Here is a 13,526-nt window from a genome sequence, read left to right on the forward strand (position 1 = left end):
TCAATGATTTTAAAGGTCTTTTCCAACCTAAATGAGTCTATGATTTTTTTAATTTCTTACTTTATCTCTAAGTATGCAAGGATTCTCTAGCTAAAACCCAAACGAAACAAAACTTACTCTGATGGGGTTTGCCAAATGAACATGTCAGAACAAAATCCAAGGCAAACTTCTGCCCTTATCAACATAAGTGCAAATCTGGAATAACTCAGCAAGGAATGCATAATGCAAGGTGAATTTGAGGTTTAATTTCTGTGTAGCTCTGTCTTTACCTAAGACAGCATGCCATCCTTATTATTCCTACCATGTCAATGTTTGTGTGAAGTTAATTAATTATCCTCACCTCCTGCTAGGAGGCCAGGATGCATTATTATCCCCGTTTCATAGATGAGCACTTGAGGTGCAGTGAGATTAAATCTTCCATGCTGCCTCACACAAAAAACCTGTGGCTCACCTGGAATTGAACCCAGCTTTTCCCCACCCTTGCTTAATATTGGAAACAAAGGGAGATTCTTCCTACCCTGTGCAAATTTGGCAGATGATGGGTCATTACTTTATCAATGTCATGTCAGCACTTTCATTTAGCAGAAAACTGGTGTATGTGATACATGTTTGATTCTGCTACAAGTGCTCAGCTCATCTCAAGAGGATCCAGAGCGGTGTTGGATGCCGGCAGCCCCATCTCAGCACATCTCACTGAAGAGCTTTGCTCTAACCCTGTTTGGAATCCTCTCTCCATCACTGTCCTTTGAAGCACAATCCACTCTCAATGTGGGTGAAACAAGCTCCCACAAATCCCTCCTAGTACAGAACACACCCTGGCAGCTCAAAAATCACACTTATTTTGTGAATTAGGCACTTGACTTATTCCAGTCCATATGTGACATGAAATCCCAGCTTACTCAATTCAAGTGTAGTCACAAAGGTTGCTGGAGCTGCTGAGAAATGAGAAAGCAGCAAGAACAGGAATTAAAATTAGTCTCCCAGAATGAAAAGTCAAGAAGCATTTCATTACACTTTCCAGGGTTTCAACACTTCAAATTTTGAATTCACAGCATTTCTGTTTGTGCTTTCCCTGTTTCTTGCTTATTTTTACTTTGACATTTGGCTGGAGTGAATTGTGAATTCATCCTCTCCTGCAATTCCTATTTCCTGTTATCTTTGGGTTTCTACAGTATTTCTATGCCCATGACTTCTCAGACATTTTCTGGACAATCCACAGTATAGGAAAAAAAAATAATTTAAAGGGATGAGAGCTTAGGACAAAACAACCCAGCAGCGTTTTCTGCTGTTAAAGTATATTTTCAGCAAGTTTAGAATTCTATGGTAATATAATGAAGGCTGTCCAGTATTAGAGCAGCTGTTGATACCATGCAAAATATTACTCCAGTATACTACTGGAGTAGTATTAGATAACAGATAGATTATTAGATAATAATAGAAAACTCTGCTGCCACATTGATCTGGCCCAAAGTAAATTCTGCTTTCCCTTCTGTAATAGTGTTTGCACTGACCGGCAGGGTTCTTCCAGGAACTTCAAAGCCTGCCTGTAATGATAAAAAGTGCCCTAAGGAGACTTGCAGGTTGGTAAACATCATTGCAGACACGGAGACCAAGGGAATCAGCCAGATTGGGGATGCCCAATGGGTTTTATGACAGTATTCTCTTGCCATGGTGCTCCTTCATCTGCATGCACTTTCTAGAACACGTAAACATGAGGATTATTCCTCACTCCCAGTAAACGGGAATAAGCTACAATACACTTCCTGTGGGTGAAAGAAAACACAGGAGGAGCTGAGGCAAGCTGTACAGTCATATTCTATCTTGTCTTGTGGTAAATTGTTTATGTGCCCCATCTGGAGGCACAGGAAAAGCTACAGCACTTGTTTCAGGCCACAAAGTAGATCTGAGTTGTCTACAGACAAACTGTCCCAACTCAGTGGCAAGCTCCAACCATTTGTTCCCTTTAGAGTGGATTGCCATTCAAGTTTCACAATTAGCATCTTCTTCTAAGAAATAATAATTACTTACCTGTAATTTCCTACTTTTTTAAAAACTGATCACTATCTTACCCTATTTCATCAAAACAGGGTTGCTCCCTCCCCCCTGAAAATTCCTGCAGGACTTATGATGTGAATGCCATATCCAAGTTCATTTCTACTTTCATTATGGAGTCAGCTTGAAAATGTAATATGACAGTTTATCTTTGTGCTGCTACAGGTCAATAGCAGAATATATTGCAATTGAGAAAAATCTGAAAAATTTGTTTGATGATTTAAAAAAAACCTCTACAAGAGCCTTTGGTGGAAGCAGAAAAATCTAAAAGCACAAAAAAACAAGAACTGTTTGAATTATGTAAATCAAAGGCTTGTAATTGATATTGCATGTTAAAATACTTCAGTCAAATTGAAAAGGTTGAGGTGAATTTCATTAAAGGTTATCCATGTAGGCAGGAGCTTTATTTTCTTAATTAGAAGTTTTTCCTCTTGATGCTGTGGAATAAAATTTCAGTGGGATTTCATTTTGTTCATACCATAAAAAAACTAAAGCTTATGTCTGATTTCTTTGTGAAGACACCTCTTAAAAAAACCAAACCAAGCCACAAAAAAGACACTTTGTAAAGCAAATAAAAATGTTCCTTGTACTCTAATCCAACCATGACTTTTCACCGTATTCAACTTTACCCACTTACTAATCTCAAGGAATTGTTAACATAATTACAGTTAAATGCACAAGCGTCTGCAAGTTGAAGACTTCATTTATCATGCTCACAATATATCAAATCCTAATTGCAGAGCAACTCAATTAGGTATTTTCCTAGGAAATTTATTGGCATAAAGATTTTTCCACAAACCACTTGGTTGAATTTACTTTAACTAGCTGGATCAAGCTAGTTAAAGCTAGAGCAGCTCTACTGACCCTCACGGAAATGCTCTGAAATAAAACAGGAAAAAAAAAAAGGCAGAAGCTGGGATTTAGAATTGCTACATGCTAAAAAAAAAAAGGTCTACAGCACAATTTAGACAAATCCATAGAGGAAAGAGCCTCTTGTATGGCAAATCCATGCTACAAGAGTGGGTAAAAGTGATCCTAAATTACATTACAGGAAAATGAAGGTTTATGTAACTCTGAGATTTCCATGCTACATCATCTACAAATAGACATCTCTGTATCACCATGCTAACACTCATGTTTTCTTTCTAGTAGTTATACAGATGGCCTTACAAAATTAGATCAAACTCCCCAAAACGTCTGCTAAAATATTCATTTTTTGTGACGCCGCTTAAAATTCTAAAGCGAGGATGCCATTATATCTCATCGGTATCAAGAGCAGGAAAAACAGCCTCAAAATATTCAAGCGATTAACATGTGAAGCCTTTGCTTACCTCTGTCATTACCATGTCCTGGCACTTTTTCACGTATTTGCCATCTGCTTTCACGATGGTCTGCAGGAATCGCAGGTACTCCACGTGCCGGCCATGGGTCTCGATGCAGTGCACAAAGTGCTGCACCACCCTCTCGCTGATCTCGTTGCACAGGAGGTAATTATTCATGAAGATGTGCCTCATGGTCTCAGCTTCCAGGAGCTGAACAGATCAAAAACAGCCTCATGAGCACAGCAGATCTGCTTTGAGATTGAGAGAGGCACGGGATTCTCAAGTAGAGGAAGGCTCACTGGTAAAAGGAAACTGGAGAAATCCTTTTCAATGATCTCAGGGTCCAGCTTCTAGTTTTGAGGGGATTTCTCCACACTTCCCTATGAGTACAAACAGTCCTAAAGTGGGCATAAACCAAACCTGTGCCCATGTGGAAGGTGAACACACAAACACACACAAACCACACTGCTAGAGCACTCTGCAGGGGCTTTGGAGTATGAGACACCTGAGACGCACTCACCATCAAACTTTGCAATGAGACCACCAGATGAGATGATGAGCTGCTCTGGCTCTCTCTAGGGCTCACAGAGGAGGCATTTCCAGCAGGCAAATCCCTGCACAAGCAGCCTGATGGTCTCAAAGAGAATGTCTCTTTCCACATTAACTCCAGAGGGAGCCTAGGGCTGTGTATCCGTAAGCAGCATGAAACAAGATGAACAAATCTGGAGCAAGAAGGGATTCTGCTGAGGACACAGCACCCAGACTTCGTGCATTCTTGGGGCTTTTGTTCTAGGTTGGTCCCTTGGACTAAATGCTCCTGAGGGTCAGGTGTGCTCCTAAAATATATGTGTCTGTTTAGCGTCATCTGATAGGAATCCACATCAAGTTTGCTCCACAATGTGCACAAAAGCACAATAACTGGGATGGATGATCAGGAAATCAGCTTCAAAAGAACAGAAATACAAGTGCAAGCTGGCTCCACACTTTGCACCCGAGTTAAGTGTCAGCACTGGATGTGATGGAATCATGCAGGCTCTGGTTCCCGCTGTGGTCAGCTCAGAGCTGCTCACTAATGTCAAAAAAGAGCATAAGTAAAAAACAATGGAACAAATGTTCCTAAACTGCACAGGCCAGGGTCTGCAATCCTCATACTCACAACTCCTTCTAATAAAAGCATGTTTTGCTCAGTAGATCCACTGAGCAAGTGTCATTCTATATGAATATGTCTGTAAACACACACACAAATATATACAAAGGGATTGTGATAAAAAGGTGTATTGTAAAGACAATGATTTCATGGAAGGTCAGACTTTAGATTACTTGAATCAAATGGGAGCATGATCAACAAAATGTATGAGTCTGATTTGGTTGTTACACAGGGTTTATGACAGTAGTCACAGTATCTTCTACCTTGACTTTACTGTCCATCAGTGAGTGAGTCAGGATGAATAAAATCAGAGTCAAGTTCAAGACAAGGATGTGACACATATTCATAGATCCTTCCAGTAAACCCCACAGGTTCCTTGGTTTTTGTTTTCCACATTTAAAATGGCAACATTAAAGCCGATGACATAAAAAGCAACACTAAGGGAAATGAGAGAGGAGGGGGGGAGGCATAATTTAGTGAAATTATTTATTTAGCATTGGGATGTTTCAGCAAACCCAAATTTAATTCCAATTATCATATTCTTTTTCAAATTAAATACTTACCCCTGGAGTTAAGAACAAGTTGAGATTTTTGTGGAGGAGAACTTGATTCTGAGGATTTCCTCGACAGAAATTCTGAAGAAAAGTGTGGGCTAGATTCATAACTTCATTCATCTTTTCATCACTCTGCAGGAAGTAAGGACAAACAGAATCAGCTGGGTGTACCTAAACATACTTGTTAAAACCACACAACATCAATTCAGCCAGGAATAAACCAATTCTTCTGAGCCTTTATAGGGCAGGAATTCTCCCTCTGGCAAAAGTAACTGATGTAGTTTTCTTTGGAGTCCATTAGCAGCTGTACCTTACTCTGAATCAAACCATAGAGAACCACAGGAACGAGCATAAAATCAAGGTAAGAGTTCTTCTTGTGTGGTTATAATTTCCTAGTTTAAAAAAGTGGTAAGTTGCTTGGATTAAAAAAAAAGCAAAACAAACCAAAAATGTCGCTCTGCATTAGTTTTAAGCTTTGGCAAACATTTGGTTTTTCTATAGCTACATACAGAAAGAGATGTATGTGTGCATGTGTTCATACACATACTCCCCCACAAATATATCTCTAGTTTCATCCCCATTTTATATTCCTCTCATGTAGTATCCTAAGTACGATTTGTTGAACCACCTGTATGGACAAGCCCTATTTTACTGATGACAGCTGAACCCAGTGTCTGTAATATAACATGCAGGAAAACATAGCCCAGCAAAGGTTTTACGTCCTCTCAGTGATTCCTAGAACATCCAGAAAGATGTGCTCTTTCAAAGCCTGTCTAGTTCACTGATTTGTATGCCACCAAATGAGTACCAAATAACTGTATCTTGTGAAAAAAAAATGACATGTGGAACTAGGTTAAAGATGTCCACCATAAAAACAAAGAAGTTGTTTCAGATTTGATCTGTGAAAGCTTTTGGTCCTAAGGTTTGCCTGCTTCAGGAATGGGTACAGGAATGACAGCACTGTGACATCTAGGTACACAAGGCAGTAAATATTAAATTTTAAATAAAACTGTGCAGGCAGCTGTACTTAAACTGAGCCCAAACTCACTATTCTGAAGGTAGAAAATTGCATCATCATTTCATGTTTGTACCACAGCTGACAATTCAGATTTTAAAAGATACATCCATTGATTATTGAGCCTGCCAAGGCCTTTCCCTTCCTTGAGTTTGTGTTCTCTACCACTAAAATTATGAAAATAACCTTTTCATAGGGGATCTGCAGAAGGTCCAAGACCACCAAGTGGGCGCCCATATTTTTCAGTAAACGCTGCTGTTGATTCCGACATTTTTTATTCTGAACACAAAGTTTGCTGAGTCGAATCAAAATCTATAAATTAAAAAACAACAAACCAAACAAATAAATAAGCATGCAACCAAGAAAAGAAACCAGTCATGTCACACAAAACCAAAGAAAGACACTTTATTTCAAAATAATTATTAAATCTACTAATCAAACAGGTATGTTAAGCAAGTTTCTTGGCAGATATACTAACCTCTTTAACAATATTGTAGTTATTGCTTTTAATGCTGTCTATCTGGGGCTTTTTGGTCCCATCCTGTATTGGGCTCAAAATGTTTGATTCCTGTAATAAAGAGCACATGACAAGTGGAGATTTATTGTGATTTCCTCAACATGAATTAATTGTATTTAATAGCAGCAAGTGACAAAGTATTACAGCAGCTCACAAGGAATTGATATAACAGAGATAATAAAGAAAGACTCATTTATTCTTTATCCAGTGAGTGACAAGATTTACGTTCAAGTCCTTCCTCTGTTTCAAATTTCCAATGTAATTTGAGGCAATTATTCCATGTCTTCATGCTTCTGATCATTCTGAAAGAGTATGTCCCTAAATCGCAGACTAGGCACACCAAGGAATTTAAACACTGTGAGGAGATGGACCAAAAGTGTATTTCAGTAGACACCACACGTTCCAAAAATATGTATTTACAGCTGGAAAGATTACAAAACCTGTCTATGTGAACACTAAAAAGAGAAAGAGCTTAAGAGCTTTGGAGAAAGAGCTTAAGACAATCTCTGCAGTTAAGCAGGTTGGAGTTCTCAACAGCACAGGAACAAGCAGCATGTGGACATTAGAGATGTTCTTCCCACAAAGGGGATGCTTCTGCTGTATCTCTGGATGATGCAGGAAAAGATTTAAAAACAAATAGGAACCATATGTTAAATTGCACCATCAAGTCATGATGCTGTATGCTCTGGGCCCTGGCTCCTGGAAAGCCCCAGCTGGGTATGATAAATAAGAGAAATCAAGTCAGCAAGGAACTGCCAACACCCACACACCTTTCCATGCATATCTCTCAATCAAAACATGGGAGAACATGTACACAAATACTGCCACTAAGTATACTGGCAGTGTTGGGGGGTTTTCTGCTGTCAGCTGTGGTAAGCCTTTCTTAACAGGAAACAAAAATAAATTGAAATATTGGACTTCGGATGCTGACGTTATAAAGTATGAAGAAAAACTCTAGTAGATCTTGAGACTGACTCCCAGTATGACCACAAGGATGTTAAACCAGTGTAACAGCATTAAAAAAAGAAGAAACAGGTGCACTTCTGAGTTTCATTGTGTCCTCAAACTTCCTACTGTTTTAGAAAAGAGATATTCACTAAAACAAACATATGCACGCCAAGCTGAATGTTTATACGTCCTGAAACCTCCCTCTGAACTTTCTTAGCTGATGGTGAAGTTCATAAATCCCATCTGGTCCTAATTTCCAGTGAGGTAAGAACAGCTGCACCACTTGGCCATGGAAGCTGTTTATAAGAGTGTCAGCACTGCTGTTCAGTGCTGATCTATGTAACAACAGCAGATTTTATTTGTTTAGGTTTGTTAGTATGCAGGCTGCCATCTCTCTAGCTGTTTGAATCAATACTTCGGGAGATGTTTCAGGTTTTTTGCTATAATTAACCACCCTCCTCCATTCTGGGATTGTGGGTTAACCAAGATTAATTTACCTGTTAGTTTTACCAGCATTCTTCCTTCATCAAAGCAGTTTTATAATCTATGTGACCTGTATGTCTTATCTGGAAGTACTGATCAGCATTAAATTACTGAATCTATCCTTTCTCTTAACAAAATAAACAATTGTTTATTGAACCCATAAGAGTATGCCAGGGATGTAGTTACCAAGAGATAATCACACCACTGGGATACCAAAGACACTCAGTTGCAGATCTGGCCTCATTACACCCCATGATAGACATTCCCTGGCATAGAGATCTAGGGTAGAAGAAAGGTTCTCATCTGAGTACCCCACCTTAAGGAAATTATATTTTCCAAAAGAGACTACTCCCTCTACCCATAAAATTCCTGGAATAACACTCTGCACCAGTCTTAGATCCTTTCTTGCTAGCTGCCAGTGGAGACCCAGATTCCAGCATTCAGTCTGAGCAGTCTCCCTCATCCCAGCAAGACAGCAGTGCAAGGCACATGTCAGTGTCCCCATGGCACAGCTTTGCCCTCCACAGGCTGCAAGGGAATGAGGGACATACACAGAATTCTCAGCTCACAGTCTCAACCTGTATGTGATGCTTGTTCAAACATTCCCAGAAGCAAAGCAAGGTGCCACAGACCAGAAAAGGAAGGAGGTAAGGGAGCACTAGGTGCTTACAGGTGCTGAAAGCTTAGATCACTTGAAACCTTGCTGAACTTTCTCAGCAGATAGAAAAGATGAGCAGCTCCATAATGCCACTGTACTGTATTCCAGCTTTACGTTAAAGTCCTTCCACTGAGCCTGTTGCTCTTCCTCAGAGCTGTGTTTCTGGTGCTACACCACTAAAGCATCCTCCAGGGGCAAGACAATAAAAACCACACTTTCCATGGTCTGTGGTATCTACACAGACCCAGAATACCCTTCCTAGAGAGAACCAAGTGAACAGGCTTTACCTGATTTCCCCTTCTCAAGCAGTGCTCTTAAATGAGCTCAATTTCAGCATTTCTTCCTAACCCTATTGGTGTCTCATTTACCTCTGATCTAACTACTCCAAGTACACTTTCCAACTCTGATCTCCAGTCCCTAGCCAAACAGTCCTGCATGGATACAAGATTTGCTATTTTTCCTGTGGAGAACTCTGGATACTTTTATAAGAACAAGGCATTTTCTATACAAATTCTATTTCTGGAGTCCTATGACTTTAAAAAAAAAAAAAGAAACAAAAGGCCCACAGGTTATGACAGTAAGGTGAAAAACAATTACCTACGAAGACTCAGGCAAAAAAAAATTGATATTTTTAAACTCTCATGCACATCTTTCAACAGGTTTCATGTGACAACAGAAATTTGGGCTTAACATAGATTGTTCTGGAATGTAATTTAAGTCCTTGTGAGCACTTCAATGTTGATCAGGAAAAATTAAATACAGGCAAATGAGGCATACTCCCTAAAGACCTAGGGGTTCATCCAGCTCTGAATACCCAGTATCCATTCCAAGGAAGCATGGATCTCATGGGATTTTTGGCTGCTTAAAGCCAGCCACCTGCTTCACACATTGGAGATTATGCCCAACATCACACCTCCTACATCTCATTTAAGACCTCAAAGAGAGTACTGACTATCTAATGTTATTTTTTGCCAGGTAAAAACACCTCTTCCCTGTTAAAGCAGGGAAAAAAAAAAAGATGGTCAAGATTCTGAGCTATTGTAACCTGGCCCAGCTCTGAGGGAATTACCAGCAGATGATCTAACCAGCAGATTACGTATTACTGCTCTGATACAATAATCTCTCTGATCTGCCAAGGATAATATTATGCATCTACTGAAGCACTGGTAATCCATACAGACCCACAGGTGCCTCATGGGAAAAAAACACTCAAAATATCCCATTGAGAGCTGCCTCTGTTTCAAGCACATTGTTTTGCCCCCTTTTCCTGGAGTTTCCTTGCTATCAAGATTACCCACAGGAATAAATGACATTTTAAAAATGTAGTATAGCTAAAAAAAAAATTGTAATCTTGACACAATTCTATTTTCTGTTTCCCCATTACCTCTTCAATTCATTAAATACAAAAAGGAACATTTTCTTTTCTACTAGAGCTGTGTTTGAGGAAAGAAAGAAGGAAATACCACATACTTAAGCTTAAACTCCAGATTCCTCCCTAATTTTGACACCACTAAAGATGTGGTATCAAAACATCAGCTAAGATAGATCAGCTGTTCATCTCTTCCCACCTCTGATGAAGAGAGAAAAGTGGGAATAAATATTGGTGGAAAAGCCTGCTTTATCTAATCTTGTGGCACAAACCTCAATCACAGCAACACTGTGTTTTCTTAAAAGCTCATGCTGGAGTTAAATGATTAAATTGTGACCTCTGTTTGCACTGAAAAGTAAAATTTAAAAATCCAAACAATGAAATCTAATTTTTTTTTTTAATAGAGGTCTTCACAGTCCTATATTAAAGTTCTACATCAAATCAGAGTATATCCTGAGAAAGTGATATGACAAGGGCCAAAGAAATGAAAACATTAATTCGCCTACAAAATCTCAATATCCTTAGGTCAGTCATGTGTGGTGAAGAGTGGAATTACTTGTGATGTTTGAAAACTTGAGTTTGATTGTGCTCCTCTCTCTTACTTGCAGGACACTGTCTACTCCTCTTTTCTTCCAAAAAGTCAACCCAACTGCCAGCACACAATTCCCAGATTATTTCCAGAGTGCTGCTGCACACTGTGTCTTGCACCCAAAAAGGAAGGCAGCTCTGTGACCTAAGAATGCAGTTCCTGAAAGCATCAGGAGAGAATATTGAATACATTGGTAACAGAGGTGTTATTTCCCTTTCTGTCAGTTCCTAAAGCTCAGGAAGAATACTTCACATTCTCACTTTGCCACTTTGCTTAACCAGACCATGATTTTGCAGTCGTTCATGAAACTACCTATCAATATTGAAACAATTCTGACAGCAAAGGCTTTAAACCCACCTCCATTGGCTCTTCTCCCCCTTTGGTTTGATTGTCTCCCACCTCTCCACTCTCATAATTGCTGCTCTTCTCAACCCACAATTCAGATTTTTCTACAGTCAGACGTAGCTGGTCAAGATCAGCCTTGATTTGCTTGTAGTTATCCACATCTTGATTGGACACCAGCAACTGAACCTGGAAATGGAGAAATTGTGAAGCTGTTACGGAAGTAGCACCAGCACTTATGGCTGGGTAATTTGCTTGACAGCTCCCATTCTAAGCCTCTTTCCAGGTGCCTTGTGCAACTTTCCCTGTGCAATTGAAACATGGCACATGCAGGCTTTTAGCCTCTATTTATCAAAAACCTTTAGCAGAGCCAGAAGCTGTAGTTGCCCAAAACAGGATAGTTAAAACATTCACAACATCCTCTCACCTTCTTGAATACACTGCAAAACATTTTTTAGCACAGGAAGATTTACAGGCTCTTGAGTTCTGTGCAGAGTGAGCTCTGATGCACTGATCATGATTTCATGACATTATAAAAACAGTTACACACTATTAAAGCAATAGTTAGAAACAGCTACTGCTTCAGCACTGTACTTGAGAAGAAAAAGGAAAAAAACAGATGGTATGACAAGGGATCAGGGCATCCAAAGAAAAGTCAGAATGGCCAGCAATTTTAATGATCTCCTACACCACCATTATCAAATACTGAAAAATAACAGACTTTCACACTGTTAGGCCAGCTTAGAAAAGCTTCTCTGAATATAGCTGACAAACTGACTCTCAGGTTCATGGAATTTCTCACCATCTGAGTGGTTGCCACTTATTAAGATTAATCTCATTTTTTCCTTTTCCTGTACTGCTCAAGTTATCTGGGTTTTTCACTGTTATGTGTAGTTTTTGATTTAGCATGATCTAGACATTTTCTTTCTTTGTAATGCTCTCTGTTCTTTCAAGATTATTAATGAAGATAATATGCCAAGAAACTATCAGCAATCTTTACAGTAAATTAATAAACACACTTAAGAAATCATACTCATGTAAAAGATTAGGGTCACTGACAACATTGCTGTTGCTTTTAAAACCACATTACATCCAGGCAAATATTTACTATTTTGTAATATAAAGTTTTCGTCATAATAATCTCTCTTGGCTCGGCAAAACCTTGTTATTTTACAGAATTTATGAATGCTGATCAACTGCAGGCATTCTTATTCCACATGCTCTACAGTCTTTTCTGTTTATTTCTCCATTAGCCTTTTCCATCGTTCACAAAAACACGTTAAGCAACTCAGTCCTTGCTTACCTGGGAATAATAGCTATTTATGCAACTCACCAGCACAGCCTAGCTTTAAATACCTGGTGGGAGGCCATTATGCTGCACAACAAAAACATTAAACAAAAGCTTTTCAGGTCTTTATCATTCATCTGTTCGCACAGGAGAGAAACCTCCCCACCTTACATAACAATGAAACAACAGCTACCCAGCTCCTGAAATAAGCATGAGATGTTCTTATCAACATATGTTATAAAGGGTTACGTAACAGAGACATCACTGTCGTGCAGCCCCATGACATCAGATCTCCCCATCCTAATCCACAGACACATGGAGCCTGCACATGCACCACTACAGAGGGTCAGAATAAAAGCTGAAAACAGGCTTGGCTCTATCCCTGCCTTCCTCCTATTTGGGCATAGCTGCATCAGGCAGGGGAGCCCCATGCAAAGACACCTGAATTAGAAGCACCAGGTGAATAACAAAATAACAATACCCAGCCTGAGTGGTCCTGAAGATAAGGAAGTCTCACTGCTGACACGGGGACACTGCTTGCCAAACATGAGGCACTGGCTATGTCCCTGAGGAATCCCTGTGAGAGGCTCACCATGGACCTACATTTTCCCTAATGGATTCAGTGCCAGAAATAACAATTTCTGGGGGGCACAGAACTATAACATATACCAGCACATATGGCCCAAGAAGTCTGCTGATACTTGACCGCTGAGGAAATAACACTGTCATGCAACAAACAGCAATTTAAGTAGCAGAGCAGCCTCTGGGAAGGCTCCCTGCATTCAGTTTCTGGGATAACACTCAGCCCATCCATACCTGTTTGAATGCTTGCAGAACTTCTGCTCTCTGGCTGAAATGCTTGAACAGCAGGTGCAGAGCCCCTGAGAGCAATGGGGGGTAGTCATGCATGATGAGGTGAATGAGGACCCGTAAAAAAGTTCTGCCCCCTTCATCATCAAGCTGAACTGCATTCTTCTCCTTTCTGCAACAGAAATGAGGGGAAAAGGACCAAATAAAGTCAAGTCAATAAGAAAAAATAAAAGCTCTTGAGATAAATATGCCTCTATACACAATCTTCACTCAACAGAGCTCTTAAAATCAAATCAAATATGCTGCAGGAAGGAAATTATAAATATGACTTTAACATATTTTGTAAGGACTTCTATCCTACAGTAATTGCAGCAATTTTGTAGCAGAATGGACACTATGGAGCAGAAGTAAGTATCAATGAAATGTGTCAAA

At 39.6% G+C, this 13,526-nt stretch overlaps 1 protein-coding gene across 1 annotated transcript in view; it reads right to left on the minus strand.

Moving 5' to 3' along the window:
- ITPR2 (inositol 1,4,5-trisphosphate receptor type 2) overlaps positions 1-13,526 on the minus strand; it is a 244,006-nt gene that overhangs the window by 135,871 nt on the left and 94,609 nt on the right. Inside the window, exons 25-30 of the mRNA XM_053942273.1 lie at positions 13,101-13,266; positions 11,012-11,185; positions 6,569-6,658; positions 6,277-6,402; positions 5,085-5,207; positions 3,384-3,584 (exon numbers count right to left, since the gene is read on the minus strand). Of these exons, the coding sequence (XP_053798248.1) occupies positions 3,384-3,584; positions 5,085-5,207; positions 6,277-6,402; positions 6,569-6,658; positions 11,012-11,185; positions 13,101-13,266 (880 nt within the window). The remainder of the gene's footprint in view (positions 1-3,383; positions 3,585-5,084; positions 5,208-6,276; positions 6,403-6,568; positions 6,659-11,011; positions 11,186-13,100; positions 13,267-13,526) is intronic.

This window comes from Vidua chalybeata, chromosome 5 (assembly GCF_026979565.1).
Source record: "Vidua chalybeata isolate OUT-0048 chromosome 5, bVidCha1 merged haplotype, whole genome shotgun sequence".
NCBI classification, from domain to species: domain Eukaryota; kingdom Metazoa; phylum Chordata; class Aves; order Passeriformes; family Viduidae; genus Vidua; species Vidua chalybeata.